The sequence below is a fragment of the Botrytis cinerea genome, chromosome 8 (genome assembly GCF_000143535.2).
Source record: "Botrytis cinerea B05.10 chromosome 8, complete sequence".
Taxonomy (NCBI): Eukaryota; Fungi; Ascomycota; class Leotiomycetes; order Helotiales; family Sclerotiniaceae; genus Botrytis; species Botrytis cinerea.
The window spans coordinates 1,971,666-1,993,067 of record NC_037317.1 but is presented as its reverse complement, the minus strand read 5'-3'; the positions used below and the strand labels follow the sequence as shown (position 1 = coordinate 1,993,067).

Here is a 21,402-nt window from a genome sequence, read left to right as displayed (position 1 = left end):
AGAATCTGCAGCAGTAATCAGTAACAGATTAAAATCTATAGCACAATCTAAATTTGAACAAATCCCATAACGCGCTGACCTCTGGCCACATTCGTGACACCACTGCCAACCTCAACAAATTCACCAGCAACATCCGAGCCGAGGATAAAGGGGTACACAAGTGGAATGAAAGCATAATCCTGTAGCTTCCAGTCGACGGGATTGATGGCGATAGTATGATTTTTGACGACGACAGTGTGAGGTTCGGGAGATGGATATGGCGCCTTTCTCACCTCCAGGGGATTACTCTTGGCTTCTACGAGGTAGGCAGCGTGATTGATAGGTATGATTGATCTGAGGTCAAAAAGAGTGGATTCGGTGGACAGGCTATTTGTGATGGCTAGATGACTTCAATAAACTCGTTATAGTAAAGTGATTGTGAGCTTTGATTGTACGGAGGTGTGAGTACATCTTTATGTTTCGTTCCTCACAGATCGTTGTACCTTGAAGTGTCCGTTTTTGTCATATCGGAAGGAATGAGGGGAACATTGACGACCCTGCAGTTTATTCAACCTTGTTTGTAATCCGGACAGGGTTCGGACTTTCGCTTATCGTACAGACATTTGGCGAATTCACACCAAAAACCATCATTCACATTACCGAGGGTAGCTTAGACCGCCACTAGTTTCTGGTTAGTTTCTAGCAGTCTTCAGATGGCTGCAATAGTCCGAAATAAGTTGCACCGCACTGTAATTTCAATCAATACACCGTAGACTAAACGGTATGTTGACTAATCACGCTCTGGGAATGGCAAGGGGTGGCTTGGGGGGCTAACACTGCAGTCAAGCAGAACGTCATTCGGAGGGATCGTCCCTGAGCGTTCTCGTTCATATGAGATAAAGCTAAATCGTGGTATCTGTTACAAAGGCATCAAAATTTATTAGTGTCGTCCCAGGTTCTTGAAGCAATTTTGGAATTCTGTCGCAACCCTGACTTGGAAATTAATTTCATTTTTCTATTTGAGCTCGAGTTGAATGTCTCAAAAACTTTAGAGAGTCAAAATCAAAAGTTGAGAAAACACACTTGTACTACTTTTAAATATACGAAAGTAGTTTTCGTGAACTAAAATAATAGTATAATTATTATAATTTAATCGTTGAGAAAACACACTTTTAATACTAGACGTCGGAGAAAAAGAATTTTCACACTACGGATTCGTATAATTTCTTCTTTCTTTTTAATTTAATAATTTTGAAATTCTATCAACTTGTAGACTTCAATGTTTTTTTCCCCAACGGCTAGTACTAGTGTAATATCATATATGGATTCTAATTTTAATTCTAATTCTAATACATTATAATATAATGTTCGCAGGAAAACGTGATCTGAAAGTCACCTGACATTGTTGTTTAGTATTTATAGCATTACTTATATATATATATAAGTATAGTATACTAATCGATCAAATTTGAAAAGATATGTACATACCTATACAACTAGATTGAGAGATTCATTATGAGTTGTAAACATACAAGAGGATTAATTTATCTCTAAGGATTTTATATTCTAAGAAGAGTCTTGAGTATAGAGGTATATAGATGAGTTATTTCTCAGCAAAATAAAGATTAATTTATCGTTTTGTAATCTCAAATACTTATTTGAAGAAATGAATTTTGAAGAGGAAGTTTTGTAAATGAAGTAAGAAAAATGAATGAATGATTTTTGGAGATCTTTCATTTCTCGAGAGGGAGGGTTGTTGATGACTGTTTTTAAGTCTGACTGATGCTACGGAAGACACTATATCGTATTGTTGTGTGAGATGTTTAGATGTCTTTTGTTAATTTGAAAGATGAAGGGAATTTGTGGAATGAGTATATGTATATATAAATATACGAGGGACTTGTATCTTGAAGATTTCTTATTTTGGGCTATTTTGATGGGAGGCCGAGTTGTAAAAGTATGCTCAAAGATGGGTTTGAGGTAAAGGATTTTGATAGTTCGGAGTCCTCACTACAGTCCGAAGCTTCTAGATCTCTTGAAAGTTAGATAGTATTAAAGATCCAATGTAATAAGTTCGATTGTTATATTGTATTGCTTTCAAAATCCAGATATTGAAAACTCACATCCAGTCCGTGACTGGTAGCTTGATTCAGATTACTTGATTAATGGAGATAGTAGTATTAAATATCCCGTCTTGCTGGTTTTTTTCCTTTCATACCCTGGTGTTAACCGAGAAAATAATATGAGCTACTTATAAGTTTCAAATGCGGATCTTGAGAAGTGTAGATGTTAGAACAGGTCTAATGATCAAGATTATCTTTTAGTCGGGATATATATTAGTCTATTATTCGGTAAATTCGCTATGAGGCACACTACGCTCTAAGTAAAGATACAGAGCATTTGAGAAGTATAGGAATCTTCTCACTCTAGAATTCCTTCGCAGTCACAACATTCTGAGTCCCTTCTCGTCTAAACAAGCCCTAACTTCCCTCATTCAATAGAATAAACAATTTTAAACAACGATCCGCGAAACAAGAACTCATCATGAGCTTGTTAGGATGGACCTTGCAATACCCGATTGCAAAAATGCAATATATCCAAACACTCCCCGATTCAAAAGCTCATGGCAAGATATCATGAACGACTCGAAAGCTACTTGAAGCACCTGGAATTAGTTTACTTTCGACCTTTTGCTTTACTTCGCTTCAAGATCTCTCACTATTCACCGATGAAAAGAATGTAGTCGTGAGTCAATTTAACATTACAGATGTACAACACTTTCAAATTTTCGAGTAAACGATTCCATAGAACGAATCAGAGCTATAAATCTCAGAACAGCTCTGAGTTTCTTTCCAAGATACAATCGAATGACATAAATGAACAACATCCACGATAAAGGTAGAATATTATGGAAACATAAAACTAGCCCCAACAAGCCTCAAGATGTAGATCACTCAAAATCACATTCTCTCGCCGAGGACTACAGTCTCCAAACCCTTCAACCCACACCTCACATAGTATCATTAACAAATACTTTCCATCATTCTGATATCAAACGAAATGCTTAACCACTCCAGTATCTCAGATGGAAAACCAGCTCCCGTACGAAGACAACGAAAAGATGACCACATATATAATATCCGCAGCACTCGAAGAAACACAGAAAGAAAGATGTATCCATCTCTATCTACACATCAGCTGATACACATTCTTCCCTTGACGATTATTTTCGCGTTTTCACTTACACACATAACACCATCTCGCAAGCCAGCATCTGAATTCCCAAAACGGGCTTGGAAAGATTTAGGAATATATTTATTTCCCTTTCTTCCCACCTCACCTCACCTCTACCGATCGCCCTCCCCCAAGATCCCCAAAAGCCAAAAGCCAAAAGCCAAAAGCCAAAAAAAAAGAAAAAAAACCGAATACCCATCCATCCATCCATCGACCTCCCTATCTCCCTATAACTACCCTTAAACCCACATAACCACAAGCAAACTTCCCCACTCCATCTCACCTCTCTCACACACACACACACACACACACACACACACCAACAATAAAGCAAACAAGCCGGCGCCCATCCCAAGATAATTCTCCAGATTCACACTTTCAATTTCTACCCTCCGCTCTCTCTATCTCCATCCCTGATATGCGTTCTAATCTCTAATTTCTTGCTCGCAAAAATATATACACTTCAGCCCCTCTCACAAACCGATATCAATCCAATCCAATTCAATCCAATCCAATCATTAATATAAACACTCCATACATGCATCTCATACATCCATCCCTACTCATCTCTATTCTCTATTCTCCATCTTCTCCTCTCTATCCCTTCTCGCTGCAATTCAAAAACTCACTCGGTAATCTATTTAACTGTTTAACAAATTATTACGTCATGAAAAAAACTCTCATATCACTTTTCAATTTGTGATATTGGATTATTCATTATTTATATCATTCTCGCTTCACTTCAGCCCCGTTCCTTCTTTAATCTCTACTTCTATCTCGATCTCGCTTCTCCCTCCTTTCCCTCCTTTCCCTCCTTTCCCTCCTTTCCCTCCTTTCCCTCCTTTCCCTCCTTTCCCTCCTTTCCCTCCTTTCCCTCCTTTCCCTCCTCTCCCTCCTTTTTCTATTTTCCCTCCTTTCCCCCCTTTCCCTCCTCTCCTTTCTTCATCTCTCCTTCCCCTCCTAGCTTTCAATCCCCAACCCCCAACCCCTACCCCAATTCACCCATCTCTACCCACCCCTCCAAACCAACATAATACAGAACAAGAGTTCAAAATACCCAAATACAAAACCTAACTACAAATCAGATGACACATCACACAAACAATCTAATTTCAAAACTCAATTTTTCAAAATTCATAATATTCATTTCTTCCATCTCCTCATCTACAAATATTCTCTTTCTTCTTTTTCTCTTTCCTCCTCATCTATACCATCTTATATAATTTCTAACATCAAATAATAATTGATAACTCGATATCCATTGATGCATCAATGCATCCACCATCATCAATATACCATACAATCCCATCCATCTTCATATCATAACCACCAATTCCAATACCAATGGTAATTTCATCGTAACATATATACAAATAATCCTCCAAGAAGTAATTCTTTTCAACGCCAATTCGCCTTTATCCCACTTAAGCTCCAATCAGCTTATACTCCGAAAATACCTATACCCATAGCCATCTATATGATTAAGACTTATAATATAATGAAGATATATATTCTTTCATGCCCACTTCCCTAATAACGCCATCAAACCTGCTCCTGCAACCATACATCCGAAAGCAAATAGCATCATTTTCATTGAACTCTTACGCATCTCTTGATTGAACATGAATTCATGTGCCATCAATTCCACTAATCCTGTATAGATGAGAATTCCAGCACTAATGGAGTCGAATACACCATTGATAATCATAGTCTTTTGACTACCTGGGGCAAATGTTGTACGAACACCTAAACCAATAGCAATTGCGATAGGTGTTGTAAAACCATAAGCTGCTCCTAAAGCCCATGGCATCCACCCCTTCTTTTTAGGCCAATGAGCCGTAGCAAGTCGAGCTCCAAGACCAAGACCTTCAAATGTTTGATGGAAAACAAGGACAATGTAAAGGACGTTAAAATCATCACCTGTGACGGCAAGTGTGAGACCTATAAATATGGAATGAAATATGACACCAAATTCAAGAATGAATAGTGCGGTCATTTGAGCAGCAAAATGGTCGCCATCTTCGTGATGTTCTCGTTGATGTCCGAGATGATCCTCTCCTCCAGGGGGGTATGACAAATCATCAGGTCGACCTGGAATACTTGATCTACCTCTGGATGGCCCTTCTCCAGATGTTGGTACCCGGGTAATTGAACTCTCGTGATCATGTTGTTCTAGAACGGCGTTGGAAGCTTGAGGGCTATCTACAGTTTCTCTGTAACTGTTGCCATCTGAAGGCGAAGATGTTTTCAATGCATCAACCTTCTCATCTCGGGTATTTCTCCGGATGAGATCTCTTGCAGGATCGGCAGCTTCTAAATCATGATCTTCTTGTCCAAATACATCAAATCGTGATGCCAAGAGCTCAATAAAGAACATGCTGAAAATAGTCATAAGGCAAATACCTTCAGCCCAATCATAGTCTGTGATTGCGCCCTCTAAACATGGGGAAGCTAAATTGGCTGAAGCGGGAGCAAGTAACTATAGTCTGATTAGCACAAATGTATAGGAAATACCCGAGGCGCATCCCAATTTGACATGAGAGCAAGAGAGCAAGAGAGCAAGGACTAATACTTACATGTATGAAAGCGGTAGCTATAATAACACCCGATCCGAAATATTTAGTGATAAAGAATGCCAGAGGTGGAACACTCATTCTTTTCGTTCTTGCAGCCGCGATTGGTAGAAGAGCACCTATGAATTTAGTTAGTCAAGGTCTTCACACAACATGCGGGGCCATATATTCCATCACGGAGAGACATACCCATCATGGAACCAAATCCAATGACGAATATGGAAGATATTCGCACACCCATCCGTCCATCATAATCATTTCCACTCCCACACGTAACTTCAACTGTATATTCCGACATGATCACCGACTGCCACTCCTTCGGCCACTCGCAGATATCCTATCTCCCTGGATGGCCGTCTCACTTATATCTGCCGTCGTCTACGTATTCTCGTCGGAGATCTTTAGGGGAATGCCGTGTACCCTGCTAAGCTTGGACGTCGAAAGTAGGGTTGATGATGTGAAAAGCGTCAACGGGATTGAATGTCGTCCAAACGGAGAATTGCCGAGAGTAATGATCGAGTAGACGAAGTTGGGTACAATCGTGTAGCGGTAGAACCAAAGGATGTATGGTCGTGGGGATTTCCGCAGCTAGTGGAAAAAGTTGGATTAGCAGATTGTACATTTATATGGGGTCCTGGCCGAGTTTTTAAGAGAGATCGGATTGGTAATGAAAAGAAGCAAGTATAAGTACCTTGTGAGGTAGCTGAATGAAATGTTTGTGAAAACTGGAACAGTCCCGACCAACAATCACAACTTTATCCAATTGATATCACGGCGGAAAGATTTTCCAGAGGAGGAAGAAGTGGAATATATGTGAATATACAATATATAGAGAGATATATATAGATATACGTCAACGGGCAGGTACTAGGCATGTACAACCCATATATGGATTACGTGCGATTCTGAGAGGGAGCAAAGTGTAAAGATATCAAAGTGTGAAAGCATGAAAGCACGAAAAAGCAAGTATGTACAGAGTGGAGTGTGCAAGTGAAGAAAGAAAGAGAAACAGGAAAGGGAAGGGAAGGGAAGGATCGAAAAGAAAAGAAAAGATCATCCATTATCGATCGTGCCAGTAGTCTTCATTGAACAGAGGAGGGAGGGAGGAGGTACGGAGATGTACTACCGGTAGACCACAATATACCATACCATACGATACGTATAACATCGGACAGTATCAAAAGAAACTGCGCGAGACGAGGGGACCGAATGTGAGATTCATGAAAATGAGAACCTTGACGGGTAGCAGTCCAAGTTGAGGCACCCGGCCCATCCACATAACTGAAGCGTCTAACCCGAACCAGCCAAGCGGCATCTCCATCCGTCCAAAACCAGCCTTGGAATTATATGATCACGTCTGCTCATGTTGATTGGCTGGCGGGTTCCCAGAAATGCACAAGCGCTTTATAGTTAACGTTCAGTCCCTTGGAAATTCAAAAAAGCGAAAGAAAAAAAAAATCCTTTTTTCCTCTCGTGCTGCTTGATTATTTGGTAGTGCGGTCAGCCATTATGTCAGTACTCTCTGTGTGTGTCATGCATCGATGCCTACCTGGGTACGTACTTCCCTCGTGCGCCGTGACCACGAATGTTTTTCTGTGACTCTAGTATATGTCAAAATGCAGGTGATCCTGTCAAAAGAGAGACATTGATTCAAAGATAAGATCAACTTTCTTCCAAATGACGTTACAACAAGGCTCAAGGCAATGCGAAAAGGTACAAATGTCTGGTCTGGTGGTGCCGCGTGCACGAAGCGGTCCGTTGCATGTGCTTCGCCTTACGTCGATTATCATTATATAATTGTCACTTTCTAGTCTACGCAGTGTACAAAAATTGTAACCATTCGGAGCCATCTCCGAACTGGGGAGACGACAAACGGAGAAAGGTTGATATCACGTGAATCACATCGATGGATTGTTCTCCCTCAATCTCCGCATCTCCATTCAGAATGTGGAATTTAACAGCATTTCATTCTCGTGTGGACCCTCTTATCTGCTCATCCCCTTCTCAACATCGGGGTGGAAATATCTTATCCTACAACCTTGCCTTTTCTATGCTTCGATAAACTGCTAGTGACATAACAGCCAATACTTTCATAGATTGATTATCTTATCAAACATTACCGCTCTGTTGCGCTCACAGCTATCCTGTTCGCGTACGACTGTCGGGTGGCTCTCCATAGCATTTAATTACCGTGTAGCGTTTCGGGCTCAAGCTATCCCTAAAGCTGGTGCGAGAAAGCCTCGCATTCCGATAATCGATTGAGATCGAGAAATAATTGCAAAGGTCGCGACACCATAAATCCGATGTCGCCAAGGTAGTCTTCCGAATGACACACTGCCATATCTCCGGTGTCTTAGTCGAGGCCTTGCTGTACGAGTCTAGTTTCTCTCGAATTTTGCTTGGGTTTCACAAGAACATTACCCAATATACCAAACCTCGCCTGATCTTCCCGAGCTCGCCTAAAGGAGGTAGCATTAAATCAGCCCTGTGAAACAAAAGGCGTTGGTACTACTCGAATAACCAAGATGTTCACGAAGAATATTGCAATTCCAGTCCCAAAGCCTTGAACGGTTGATCTCTCCTCTTCATATCAATCGAAGTTCCCAGCGTAAACAATAATTCTTTGACTCTACCCTCCCATACCAAACCAACTTTCAGGTTCTGGTCAATTCTTGCTTTCAAAACTCCGGCGACCTCTTCAGGTTTCTTCTTCTCTTCTAAATCCACTTCGTCGAGCTTCCATGCAAGCTTTGCTTCCATACTCCTTACTCTGCGCTCTTCGACCGGTGCCTTCATCTTCCACAATTCGCATCCAAGGACCAAATCGCTCTCGTAGCTATAGACATTGAAGTCTAGCCTTGAACATAGAGATAGGTTCTTACCTGCTTTTACAGCATACGTCGAACTAATATTTCCCATCAATGGATTGAGCGTCAAAGTGGCTGTCAAAGGTATTCCCTTATGCGCCGGCAAGGTGGCAAACCTTCCTCCAACACTAACACCTCCTGATTTGTTCAAAGTTCCGTAATAAAGCTCCGCTCCTGCGCTGAATCGTCCATAGAATTTATCATCAATCCTTGACATCTGTTTGGGCGGCTCCGTAATTTCTTTCCTTGGATCCGGTCCAAAATTATATAATCCTCTCAATCCCAATAACCCCCCATCAGTCGAATACAAAGTCTCGGTACTGTATTTCCCTGTATCGTACTGATGCAAAGCTAACATTGTTCCTCCATTTCTCAGCCTGCTATCACTAACAGCCGTAATCCTCACTTGCTGTGTCGGACTAATTCTTCTCAAATATAACGCTTCAAGCGTACTCTGCGGCAAATAAAGTCGTCCATAAAGTAATGTATCCCGTTGATCAACTCGTCGACCCCCGTGCCATTGCTCCCACATCCATGATTCATCAACCTTTCTAAGCTCCTGGATTTGTCGATATCCTCGTATTATCTTATATAAATCAATCTTCGCGCTCTGCGAAGTGGTACGGAGAGGCAACGAGGAATAAAGGTAGGAGAGAGATCCATCCACAAGCCCGACACTACCCAGTGCATACGAAGTTGCGAAGTTGGGGGAGCTGAGTGACGAGAGATTGAATCGCAGACCGCCTGGGGTTTCGAAGTCAAGAAGTGCTTTATTTCAAAAGATATTAGTCAGTTGAAGGGCAACAAGTTATGAAAGGAAGACTTCAAGGTAGGTAGACAAATTGAGCAGATACCTTTAGCAGAAGCAGTCAACTGCGAATATGAATTCTCATAATTCCATTTTGTCGCATTGTAGAATGCAAACTGCACATAATCCATGAACTCCAACATCTCCGCACAAGCTTGACCCGAAAATCAACACATCAACCTCTAATATATAGAGAAGCAGAGGAACAAAACTCGCACCGCTTCATAAACAAAGTAATAAATAAATTCAATCGAATCTCCTCTCATCCATCCAATTGCAGCTCCAAACACAAAAATCCGGAACAACGTTAACCCCCCACTCCGACCCCTGCGTGATTCCACCCCACTAAACCTCGATAAGTCTAGTCTGAAATCTTATCAACTATCAATCGCAAGCTTGTGAAAAATAAAAAATTACCTCCATCAATATCGAAAACCGCAATCCTCTATTAAATTTCATCACCTCTCCTCAGCTACACCACCCTTTCTCTCTCCCAACCACCACCACCACAACACATAATCAAAATGCCTAAATCCAAGCGCGCGCGCGTCGTTCATCTCACCAAAGTCGATAAGAAAGGAAAGGAGCTTTCGCTCAAACTCTTTGCCAATGTGCGCGAATCGCTCGATAGTTATCAGCATTGTTTTGTGTTTAGTGTGGATAATATGAGAAATACCTATTTGAAAGATGTCAGGAATGAATTGAGCGATTGCCGGTATGTATTGCATTGTTTTTCTGGTTCTTGTTTTGATCGATTTGGAGATTCGAGGGATGTTGTCGCTTTGGGGATGGAGATGATATGATATGGTAATAGCGGACAAGTCGAGCCAAAGTGAAAGAAGAGAAGACGAAGAAGAAGAAGACATCCCATGAAGAAAAGAGAAGAGGGAACTTTAATTGAAAACGCGAGCATCAGGAGTCAATTGAATTGGAAATTCTCAACGACCACATCTACCACTTCAAAAATAATACTAACACTTACCCTCCATCAGACTCTTCTTTGGAAAAACAAAAGTAATGGCCAAAGCCCTCGGCAGCGACCCCTCCTCCGAATATCAACCCAACACCTCCCTCCTCTCTCCTCATTTAGTCGGCAACGTTGGACTTCTCTTCACCAACCGCGAACCCTCCTCCATCATCACTTTCTTCCAAGATCTCTCCAAAACAGATTTCGCTCGTGCCGGCACAGAAGCTAGCAGAAACTTCACTATTCCCGCAGGAATAGTCTACAGTATGGGAGGAGAGATTTCCGCTGAGAACGATGTCCCCATGGCGCACAGTTTGGAACCAGAATTGAGAAGATTGAATGTACCGACTACCTTGACCAAAGGAAAGATTACTTTGGAGAATCCTTACTGTGTTTGTAATGAAGGTGATGTATTGGACAGTAGGCAAACAAGATTATTGAAGTTGTTTGGTGTGGCTACTGCAGATTTCAGTGTTCAATTGCTTGCGTAAGTCTTATTCTCTTCCTCTTCACATAATCGCCTTCTAATTCTAGAATAGATACTGGAGTGCATCCAATCAAGAAGTAACAGAAATAGAGGCTACGGAAATGAGCGAGTAAAAATATTAAAGAAAGCAAAAAAGGCATTTCGGATCGTCGTTTCTGTTCTAAACTATCATACAGTCAAAAGAAGACTAGACTATGAGGCGTTTACCGGCGCCACGTTTTTGTTATGGAATATATGTGTACTTCAAAAATTAAAACAGCAATTGCCTGAGTGCTATGCCTGAGCTATCCATCTTACCCCTTGAACTTCATTTTTCCTTCTTTGATCATACAAACAGTATTCCCAGCTAAATGACAAATTTGCAAAAGCACTAAACGATGATGGTCAGGCAATACCTTTTTCTTACCTCTGATCGTGCCTCCCATGATCAAAGTAAGCCCCAAATGCGTAAAAGGAAAACCAACCACATCATACCAAACCATTCAAGAGAAATGTCCGATTGCTGAGTGCCGAAAATGTTGTAAAGACCTTTGTAACATGTATGTATAGTTATCATGTGGGAAAAGGTTGGTCGTAAGTGAAAACTGCTTTTTGTGCGTACTATGAAAACGCCGTCGAGAAGCATGCAAGTAGATTAGGCGAAAACACTACCTTGGGTGAAAACTTGAGATCGAAGAACCGCTTACCCCTGTTGAGGAAGGGAGAAAAGATGGAAGATTCGAAGAAAACCCACCACAAGACTGTTGAACCCACCAGCCAGTCTCATTGTATCTAATACCTTCGCAATTTACGAGGATCCTCCTCATAACCATTACTGTCGTAGGGTCTCTTTCGTGAATCGTCTTCGCGTGGTCTTCCGCCATATCCCCCATCTCTAGGTCCATCTCTGGGTCCATCTCTATCACGGTATCCGCTACCATCTCGGGGTCTTACCGGCTCCATATTGCTACCACTGCCTCCACGAGGAGGACCTCCATCGCGATCACCATAGCCACGATTGCTGTTGCCACGGTATCCGCCGGATCTGTCATCATATGAGCGGCCACCACGAGATTCATACCCACCGCTGGATCCTCCAGGACCATTACGATCTGGTGATCCTGCTCCAAAACCTCCGCCCCCTCTTCCACCATAACCACCACCTCCATTGAAACCTCCACGACCACCACCTCCTGGGCCAGCTGGTGCGTTAGGGGGAGCATAGCCATTGGATCCTCCACCCCCATACCCACCACGATCACCTCTATCGCCAAATCCTCCCCGACCTTGATAACCGATTCCTCCTCGTCCACCACCACCACCACCTCCAAATCCACCTCGATCAAAACCTCCTCTAAATCCACCACGACCTCTGCCTCCATCAAAACCACCTCGGAAGCCGCCTCTGAAACCGCCAGGGCCTCCAGGAGGGCCGTTGAACCCACCTGGACCCATTGGTCGTGAAGAAGCAGACTTTGTATATCCACGACCCCCAAGGCCACCTCCGAGACGACGTGGTAGCCAACCTTTTACGGTTCGACCTCTTTCGACATCTACCTTGATCCGACGATCTTTGATTCTGATACCGTCACAGTTTTCTAAACCAGCTATTCACGAAGCGCGAGCAAGGCGCATTTGTCAGTCATTTACCCATATTCATATACCTTGATCTGGGTAACAAGAAGAAAGGAAAAGCGAAAACAAGAAGTGGGATAACCAAATTCTTATGCCAATTGTGCATTTAAGCAATTTGTTTATGGGGAATATGGGGTTATGTTCGGCTTTACCTCTCATGTCCTTCTCTCGTTCGAAAACTACAAATGCGTAACCGCGATGCTTCTTGACCTTCTTTCCGGGCTTTTCATGTTGGTGAGTATCAACAACTATGCGGATCTGTAAAACGTCAAGGTTAACGTAATGTACTCAGCAGAATAAATTAAGTGTACTTACTCTCTCGATGGGTCCAAACCGACCGAACTCGCGCTCCAAGTCCTTTTCAGTGGCATCATAATCCAATCGACTAACAATAAGTGTTTTGAAAGCATCTCCTCGAATGTTTGGATCCTCAGATGGTTTGACTACACAAGCAAAAACATTAGCAATAATTCAGAAAATTCAAGGAGAATAAGAGGATGATGAAATAGTGATATAGGACATAAAGGGTGGCCCTCACATAATTTTGGGGCTTCCTGAATAATATTTTCGTGTGTGGCCTTCTTCTCCAACTTAACACGGTCTTTTCTCTGAAGCCAGCTCTCGGTTGGCTGGTAATCGTCAGTCTCCTTGTACTCCTGAAGAGCTGGGAGAAACGCAGCAAGGCCAGAGATATTGGCAGTTTTGCGATCTTCTGGGGCGAAGTCTGAAGGCGGAACCCATCGCAAAGGGGGTCGAGGCGCGAACAGCGCAAGGAGATTTGGTGGGAGTTTATCGGTCATTGTGGGCTATTAACGGTTCCCAAAGTTTTCGCAATGATGAATTTACAGTCTTTACGATAACTGCAAAATGATCCTGCTGAATTGTATGATGGAGAAAATTGTGAGGAACTGTGTCGCGTCGCAGCAGTGAGGACGCCCGATGGTGACCTGAGATTTGAGCTCCTAAGCTTAAATTATCACAGTCACGTGACTAAGAATTTATTTCATTTGAACCTCAACATGTCGAATGCTATCTAAATTTTGGAATTTATGTTTTGACGTCAGCACAACAGTCAATATGAGGATTACAGGATTAAGGAAAACAACCACTGGTCAGGTACGCATATGATCAGTTCTTGTAGGCAATTCTAGATTGCTAACATCTCATCCAGAATGGTGTCGGCGCCTTCATTCTCCAATGTACAAAAATGGATTTTCATTACTGCGATTGGGCTGGCAGTTCCAAGGGCATGAAGTAAGTAGTATTCTCGAACTTTCAAGTTGCTCCAATACTCATACTGCCACAGTACCTTCATCAAAAACTCCTTACCGGGCTTCGCGAAAGCCAATCCTCAAATCGAAATCACTGTCTCTCCTCGACCCGCCAAGCACCCAGTCATTATAGGACATTATATCAATGGTCGCGAGAAGGCCATTTGCGTCAGGAACCTAGAAATCGGACAAATATTAAAAAAGGCAGAGCTGCTCAGAGATGCAAGTGGAGAAAAACTCAAGAGAGTCAAGAAGCCCGTGAAGAGTATCAACGAGAGTGTTAGAGGTATCTGGAGTCCTTATCATAGTGGTGGAATTAAGGTTTGAGGGGGAAATTTTAACCAAAAAAAACATTGTTGTATTATACATAACAGCATTACTGGCGTTAAGGATAGGAAATCATGGGTTCCGATAGTCCTATGTCGAATATTTCGGCTGTATGATGTTATGGTTATGGTTATGAGTTGAGCAACTTATTAAAGCTTCGCTTTTCTACAGATTATCGGCATTCTTGTCGATGCTAGCATCTGTTCTACCTCTCTGTCTTCCCACTAAGTCATTTCTCGAGCTTCATTGTCACAATAAAGATTGGCAGTGAGTGTAAGTCCGGCTATGTCAGGAACTAGTGCCCTCAGAAATATACAAGACACTTATCATACAAATAGACATCAAAACATCGAGCGTTCGATCACCAGCATCTGATCTAAGTGAAAAACATGGGTGCCGCCCAAAGTATGAAGAATGCTGTGCATATAAGCTTGCTATGATAGAACCCGTCAAACTACCTGCTAGATTGCAGATTAGATATTCCGACACCTTGTATAATAATTCAAATTTTACTATCACCTTTCACAGATCTATCGATGTATTAGAATTCTCACATATAACAAGCATGAGACTAGAATTGGCTTTGAGGTAGTGGATATTTCCTGAAAACATATCATACTGCTAGGTCTTTTTTATTGCCTGGTAGGGTTGAATACCCAATTTACAATCGTAATTCATGAAATCCTAAAACCACTTACAAGTGGCTGTTGATAATATCAACGAAAGCTGGCTTCAATGAAGCACCTCCAACCAAGAAACCATCAATGTCCTCTTGCTTGCTCAAATCCTTGCAGTTCTTCTCGCTAACACTTCCACCGTAGATGATTCTGGTCTCCTCTGCAGCCTTCTCGCTAACCTCCTTCTTCAACCAGGAACGGATGGCGGCGTGTACCTCTTGTGCTTGTTCGGTGGAAGCAACCTTTCCAGTACCAATAGCCCAGATTGGCTCATATGCAATGACGATCTTCGACCAGTCTTGAACCTTATCCTTAACAGCCTTCAATTGTGCGGTAACAACTTCGATCGTCTTGTTAGACTCTCTTTGCTCAAGGGTCTCTCCGCAGCAGAAAATAACACCAACTCCTCCATCAAGAGCAGCCTTGGTCTTGCATGCTACGAATGAATCATCTTCTTGGAGAATGACACGACGCTCAGAGTGTCCGAGAAGTGTCCAGGTAATGTTGCTGTCCTTGAGTTGCTCAACGGAGATTTCACCAGTGAAAGCTCCATTTGGCTTGTCGAAAACGTTTTGTGCTGCAACCTCAAGTCCAGGTCTCAAGTGCTCGCGGGTAAGGAGAAGGTAAAGAGCAGGTGGAGCAATGACAACCTCTGATTAAATAGATTATTAGCAAGATCCCAGAATGCCGTGTAGAAGCTTGAAAGAGGGGTATGTAGGATCAACAGATCCCCCTTCATCCCCAACAAATGGACGAATATAAACCAAGGTAGATACATACCGGTATTTGGGTCCAACTTGGCATCGTTCAAGTTTCCAACAATCTTCTTGATGGAATCAACAGATCCATTCCTGATGAGAGCAAAAGTTAGCTGAAATCCTTTTTGCTTGGTGGGGGGGGAGAAAGTAAACAAAAGCTCTCACATCTTGAAGTTACCTCCGACGAAGAATTGACGAGGCATGGTTGCTAGTTTTCTGGTGATACGAAAAATAGTTTGGAGGGGTTTGGGTATAAGTTGATTTTGGACGAGATGGAAATTATCTTTTTGATATGATTGTTTTTACTTGTAGAAGTTTTGTCTGGATTGATATCAAACTTCTTTTGAATCGGTAGGACTCGGAGTGGGGTGAGCTCTCGGCGGGACCTGACTCTCTACAGAAATCTAAAACCCCGCCAGAAATCGTCATTGGACCCAAAAAAATGGACGGAAACTTGCACGTATTATGTATACCAGGCTCAATTCTCTCCCGTCGGTAACCTCGACATCAAATCGAAAATGGTATCAAGACATTGTTGGATCAGTGAAACAAATCAGCCATTCATCTCTTGCCATCTGTATCATTCTGCCGCCATGGTTGCAAGGACCTCTGCGAAGCATATCGACATACTGTTCAAAAGAACCATGGAAGTATTGACGACATCGGACCTTCTCTCGTCTTAAACATACAACTGCTATCAAGGGTGTTTCCTTCAAATCCAATTGCCAGCTCAGTAAAAGGATCAAGCCTTAATGAAACAACGCTGCTTCAATAATTGGTCACAGTGGCATGATGGCCAAGATTGGCTTGATTGATCTCACCGATACTGCCAATGAATTGACCTCTCGTGATGTTTCAATGGACCGAAATGCATTGACTCGGGACCACTGATTGTACAAAACATTGGGCATAACTCTGCTCAAACCATCTCACGGCATGGAACAATCAATGCAAAGATGCAATTCACATAAGAACTCAGCTTCCCGTATGGATTCAAGGCTCACAATTAACGCCATTCACTTATACTTCATGTTGACAAAAGCAGAGGATTCCAAAAAGTAGGGATTTCATTAAAAAACGCTTTTGATGCCACGTGTATCTGGTACATAGGAAATGCACTTTGTTACCATCAGTCGTCAAATTATCCATTGTCCTTCCAGGCCAGAGATATAAAGTCCTGCGCCGTTGGTCCATCCATTTACCATAAACCAACACCGATTTCCCAGCAGCAATCATTACTAACTCATCCATCAATCTTCAAGACTGAAAACATCAAAACATAATATAACATGGATTCAAAATTTAAGAAAGCAAGGTATTCAAAAGCATACAGCTAAAATAACGGATCTCTCAACTATGTGTACGCACCATCACTGCTATGACTGGAAGCATATCGATGTCGTGGTGGACTTCTTGGGGCGAAAGGATGATGGCGAAATTGAGGAATTTGAGGGCGAAGGCCTGTGAATGGGATTCTAGTTGTGGTTGAACCTCGATCAATGTGGCTCTCAGCGTCAAGAAAGCGGCGTCTATAAGTGGCCTCTCGTGGGACTGATCTCACATTTCGGATAATAAGAGGTGGAGAATCATCCTCATATACATCATCAAGGTGTCTTTCATTGTACAGGTCATCTCGATATCGAGGTGAGGACCGAGAATATCGATGTTCTCTATATCGAGGAGCTTCTATCATCGGGAGCTCTGCATGTTGACGCGCAGGATATCTCGGCGCTATGGTATCATATTCAAGTTCGCGACGGCCGGCAGGTACCACAGCTCTTGATGGCTCATCAATAATGATTGGTCGGTGCGACTGAGAAAGGTAATACTGAGCAGTGGCTCTTTCTTCTTCTCTGCCCTGTCGAAATGCTTGTGCAATGGCATTGGGAGCGGAAAGTGGGACCTCTTCTCCGACATGAGGAGATTCCGGATGACTACCCTTTCGAAATTCTTGAAATATAGGCTCGGGTGACTCGCTTCTGTGGCCGTAATATTTCTTGTGGTGCTGCCGTGGACGACGTTTACTTTGGCTACGGCCTCGTCTACTGCGTGAGCTATACTTCTTTGAGCGTTCGTCAGAACGAGAACTAATGCTAGTAACCAAACTACTGACGGTCGAACCTCCAGTTGAGAACGTGTCGCTATCAGATTCAGATTCAGAATTCGAGTCTGACTGATAACGAGTCGGTCTTTGTCTGCTTTTGCTTCTTGATCGTCCACGATTGCCACTCTTCTGGCCAGGCGTATGAGGAATCCCTACAGGAACTTGAGGTTGCACATTTGGATTCGGCGGAGCGTTTTGCGGTCTGGGTTGAGGTTGACATTGAGGTTGGTTTTGGGCTTGGGCTTGGGCTTGGGCTTGAGGTTGAAATTGAGGTTGGGGTTGAGGTTGGGGTTGAGGTTGAGGTTGCGCTGGAGGTCTCGTCAAGTGTGCTGATTTTTCTTGTTTTAACCTGTCGATGAAGGCAAAAAGAGCCGTGGCATTAACTTCGTCTCTGGGCGAACGTTTTACTATGATGGTGATCAAAACAGTTTCTCTCACTTTGTTGGAAGACCTCTCTCTTCTGTCAAGCTGAACAAGGGACCAATCAAAGTGTTGATCCGATTCCTCAGTTTTCAACCGATCCAAAAGTTTATTTACTTGGCCCTGCTGATTCGGAAATAAAGCTGCTTTTTTATCTGTTATTGTTTGTGAGGAGTCCTTCAATTTTTTCAACTGTGCAACAATATCCTCTTGTGATAAAGCCTCTTCAGTTACCACGGCTTTTGCCCAGGTGGATTTTTCTTTTCCGGTCGGCACAACCTTTCTAATCGAAAAAACCGTATGTGTTGTCAGCAACTTTCTGTACGCTGCATCGTCAAGTGGTCGCTTCTCTGAGGCGTTCAGATCCACTACGTGGGAGGATTGATATCGTGGTCGCATAGGCATTTGCATTTGCGGCAGAGGTTGACCACGTCCGGCAGGTGGTGGACCACCCTGACCCGGATGACCTTGGTGAGCTGGATGACCTGGAGGAGGTCCCTGAAAATTTGGAGGTCCTGATCTACCTCCTCCTGGGGGATGAGGATGGGGGCTCGGAGCACCACGCCCCATTGCTCCTAGCTTTTGTGTTAACTATGTCATTGTTTTGATAGATTAAATCATTCAAGAAGCTTACCGAGAGGTGGAGGCGGAGGGATACCAGGTTGTGGGTGATTCATTTCAACGGCGCCTTAGTAATTATCTCGTGGAAAACTGACGTGAGTCTTAAGATGAGGCTTTCGTGAAAGTACCGATAATATCAAGGTTCGATGAATTAAGATTGCGAGCTTTGAAAGGGAATGCGGGCAACAGCGGGGCTATAACTAGAAGTTAAGGGTCGGGTTTGAGCCGCAATTGTTTTGGGACACCGGAAAGCTGGGTATGTAGATAGTGAAGTAAGGCTTTATGAAGAACTTGAATTGTAAAATGGAGGTGCGAAGATTTGCATTATTAGCATTTTTATTTCCTCTAGGTTTAGTCTTGAAGTGGAGGGGTGGAATCGATAGGTGAGGTAGTGTTACACCAATGAACAGTCACCGAGTAGGAGTGCCACAAGACAGCAAAACAGTATAAGGAATTCATCATTCAATGGCCCATTCGGGTTTACTGGATGCATTTTATTATCAACAAGGTATTTGCTATATCTAACGCCCCGTTTAACTCTGTCGTGCGATCAGGCTCTAGCTTTCGAGCCTTTTTCAAGGACCATGCAGAAGGCTATGCTCGCCCTTTGTCCAGGGCTCTACAATCTATCGGGGCGAAATTGGTAGGCAGACTTCAAAGAATCTTAACACCGATCTATCAATCAGTTTGGCGCATCATGGATTGTTACACCCGCAGATACGCTTCACGCTTTCCACACGCTCATACACAAATCGCATTCTCCTCGAAGATTAGATTAGATATTTAAAACACCTCGTACGTACCTACCTTTCTTGTGCTGAAAAGAAAAAAGATAGCAGACTATCTACATCAGCAACAGATGCGTAGTTGATTGGAACCTTTTCCTATTCGAAATGTGGGGAACCAGTTTGACGAAGTTTTTCGCAAATTTAAACGAGGCAGGATGCGAACTATTTTACGAACCTTCTGCCTTCAACTGTATGAACAAACCACAAGATACCACATGACAAATCGAGTCACTCGATGCTTATTTTCTGGCCGGTACCGCGGAGCTTCTCGGTGAAGACACGGTCAAAGCGACAGGACAAATCGATAAAACCTGCTTCGACTTGGCTACAGCAGAAGGGTAGTAAAATGGGCGTTACTGAAAGGTCAATTGACGAATCATTACACTACTTACCGCGCAAATAGACGATGTGTTGAAAATCATACAAGGATGCACCATGATTTGGGCTCAGATTAAGCCATGCTGGAATGGCCAACGATCGTCGTTGAGTCTCTGACCTCTTTTTGCAGATGCATATGCAGTCGCGTTTTATATTGCCAAAGTCATGAAGTATGCAAAGACGTATGTATGTTGTACAGGTAGCTTAATGCCACGATATCACTGACCGCCTCATAGTTTTAAGCATGATATTTAGCACAGCCTGTACGGCGGAGCGCCCCCATTTCGAAGGATCGTGGCGTTATGAGGCATTCGTCAATAGTCATCCAGATGCAACGACGTGTTGTCCAGTGCAACTCTAGATATGCACCATGAATCTCTAAAGGCTTTGATCGATGGATACACTGCAGGCAGATACCGTCGAAGCCACGCTAAATCTCGGGTTCAAATGCAAAAAGAAATGCGAATTTTGGTTTTCCCCTTTGATGATAAACGCACTTAATGCTGACAGCAGGGTGGTTTATGGGAAGGAAGTTATAATTACCCCGCATATCTTTCTCAATGTTGAACCACTCACGCCCCTTCCGAAATATCTCCTTGGCCAATCGATTCAACCACCATATGACCGGGTTCGATCCTACTTGATTAATAGTGATTACAATCTTTTTCCGTTTTGCTCATCCCACCGCTTGCAAACCGAGTTCTTAATTGCATAGCAAGCTCAGTGACTGTGTCCATTTGAACGTTGCACACATACATATCATAGTGGGAAATAGGTCATCCCAAGTTGTACAAGTGCATTGGCCGGCGTGAGAGAGCCCAGATAAGATGACCTAGAGACCTGTTTCTCGGGTCTCACGAGATAAGGCATTGTTTGTGTCAAATTTCAACAATTTTGAAAAATGATGGATTTATGTACGGTCATCCAAATCATTTTTGATCTGCATTAGCCATCGCATTTATCTCAGGCAGGTTGTTTTCTGCCGACGTTAGACAAACTGGTTTGTTTGGGTCTGTTTTGAGCCTCAATAGATTTCAGCTCTATCTTCCGTTACATTCTCGAGAAGTCGGGCGTTGAATTTAGTATTGTATTGTCCATGTCACTAAAGCCCTATCCACAGAGATGACGATGTACATTTGTGGTGTTCCAATTGGAAGGGCTGATGTTACATCGCTGGTGGCCAAATCATTTTCTCGTGTTTCTAATTGTTTCATGTCAGGCCACAATTTTTAACCAAGTGGTTCAAATCATCAGCGCTTTCATCATTGTCACATATTTCAACTACCTAGGTACCCAAGTATCTATTAAAAATCAACCCTCGAATAAAAAAATCGCTCTCCTCGTGTTCAAACCCTCCAACAATCACACAGCGCTTAGCTTGATAGAGAAGTTCCTATCTACTTTCTCAGGAATACAGTAGCGATGCGATTGGATCCCATAGACCCATACATTAACTCCATGCATGTATGCGCTTCCCTAAGTCCAAATAGCCCATACCTACCTAGAGTACATTAGACACGTTGATCTTC

General features: G+C 42.8%; 7 protein-coding genes across 8 annotated transcripts; 2 read left to right on the top strand and 5 right to left on the bottom strand.

The window, feature by feature from the left end:
- Positions 1-4,340: 4,340 nt before the first annotated feature.
- On the bottom strand, positions 4,341-6,984 carry Bczrt2. Its single transcript, XM_024694711.1, has 4 exons — positions 6,478-6,984; positions 5,976-6,374; positions 5,790-5,905; positions 4,341-5,692 (listed from the first exon to the last, which is right to left on the bottom strand). The coding sequence occupies exons 2-4, from the start codon at positions 6,082-6,084 to the stop codon at positions 4,730-4,732; spliced, it is 1,188 nt and encodes a 395-aa protein (XP_024550503.1). The 5' UTR covers positions 6,085-6,374; positions 6,478-6,984; the 3' UTR covers positions 4,341-4,729.
- Positions 6,985-7,732: 748 nt separating this feature from the next.
- Bcmdm10 lies at positions 7,733-9,744 on the bottom strand. The gene is made up of 2 exons (XM_024694710.1): positions 9,508-9,744; positions 7,733-9,421 (listed from the first exon to the last, which is right to left on the bottom strand). The coding sequence occupies exons 1-2, from the start codon at positions 9,602-9,604 to the stop codon at positions 8,316-8,318; spliced, it is 1,203 nt and encodes a 400-aa protein (XP_024550502.1). The 5' UTR covers positions 9,605-9,744; the 3' UTR covers positions 7,733-8,315.
- Positions 9,745-9,783: 39 nt separating this feature from the next.
- On the top strand, positions 9,784-11,453 carry Bcmrt4. Its single transcript, XM_001552943.2, has 3 exons — positions 9,784-10,176; positions 10,454-10,915; positions 10,968-11,453. Exons 1-3 carry the CDS (start codon positions 9,986-9,988, stop codon positions 11,026-11,028), a joined length of 714 nt encoding a protein of 237 aa, XP_001552993.1. The 5' UTR covers positions 9,784-9,985; the 3' UTR covers positions 11,029-11,453.
- A 206-nt stretch (positions 11,454-11,659) lies between these two features.
- On the bottom strand, positions 11,660-13,477 carry Bcsnp1. Its single transcript, XM_024694709.1, has 4 exons — positions 13,068-13,477; positions 12,845-12,972; positions 12,682-12,787; positions 11,660-12,501 (listed from the first exon to the last, which is right to left on the bottom strand). Exons 1-4 carry the CDS (start codon positions 13,327-13,329, stop codon positions 11,687-11,689), a joined length of 1,311 nt encoding a protein of 436 aa, XP_024550501.1. The 5' UTR covers positions 13,330-13,477; the 3' UTR covers positions 11,660-11,686.
- A 94-nt stretch (positions 13,478-13,571) lies between these two features.
- On the top strand, positions 13,572-14,394 carry Bcmrpl51. Its single transcript, XM_024694708.1, has 3 exons — positions 13,572-13,645; positions 13,701-13,783; positions 13,836-14,394. The coding sequence occupies exons 1-3, from the start codon at positions 13,607-13,609 to the stop codon at positions 14,125-14,127; spliced, it is 414 nt and encodes a 137-aa protein (XP_024550500.1). The 5' UTR covers positions 13,572-13,606; the 3' UTR covers positions 14,128-14,394.
- Positions 14,395-14,565: 171 nt separating this feature from the next.
- On the bottom strand, positions 14,566-15,979 carry BCIN_08g05220 (hypothetical protein). Of its 2 annotated transcripts, XM_024694707.1 has the most exons (4): positions 15,728-15,979; positions 15,585-15,655; positions 14,826-15,456; positions 14,566-14,657 (listed from the first exon to the last, which is right to left on the bottom strand). In XM_024694707.1, the coding sequence occupies exons 1-4, from the start codon at positions 15,763-15,765 to the stop codon at positions 14,630-14,632; spliced, it is 768 nt and encodes a 255-aa protein (XP_024550499.1). In that variant the 5' UTR covers positions 15,766-15,979; the 3' UTR covers positions 14,566-14,629. The 2 variants fall into 2 exon arrangements, with proteins under 2 accessions (XP_024550499.1, XP_001552990.1); XM_001552940.2 differs by having other exon boundaries at positions 14,566-15,456.
- A 571-nt stretch (positions 15,980-16,550) lies between these two features.
- BCIN_08g05210 (hypothetical protein) lies at positions 16,551-19,135 on the bottom strand. The gene is made up of 2 exons (XM_001552939.2): positions 18,721-19,135; positions 16,551-18,661 (listed from the first exon to the last, which is right to left on the bottom strand). Exons 1-2 carry the CDS (start codon positions 18,761-18,763, stop codon positions 16,917-16,919), a joined length of 1,788 nt encoding a protein of 595 aa, XP_001552989.1. The 5' UTR covers positions 18,764-19,135; the 3' UTR covers positions 16,551-16,916.
- Between the last annotated feature and the right edge of the window lie 2,267 nt (positions 19,136-21,402).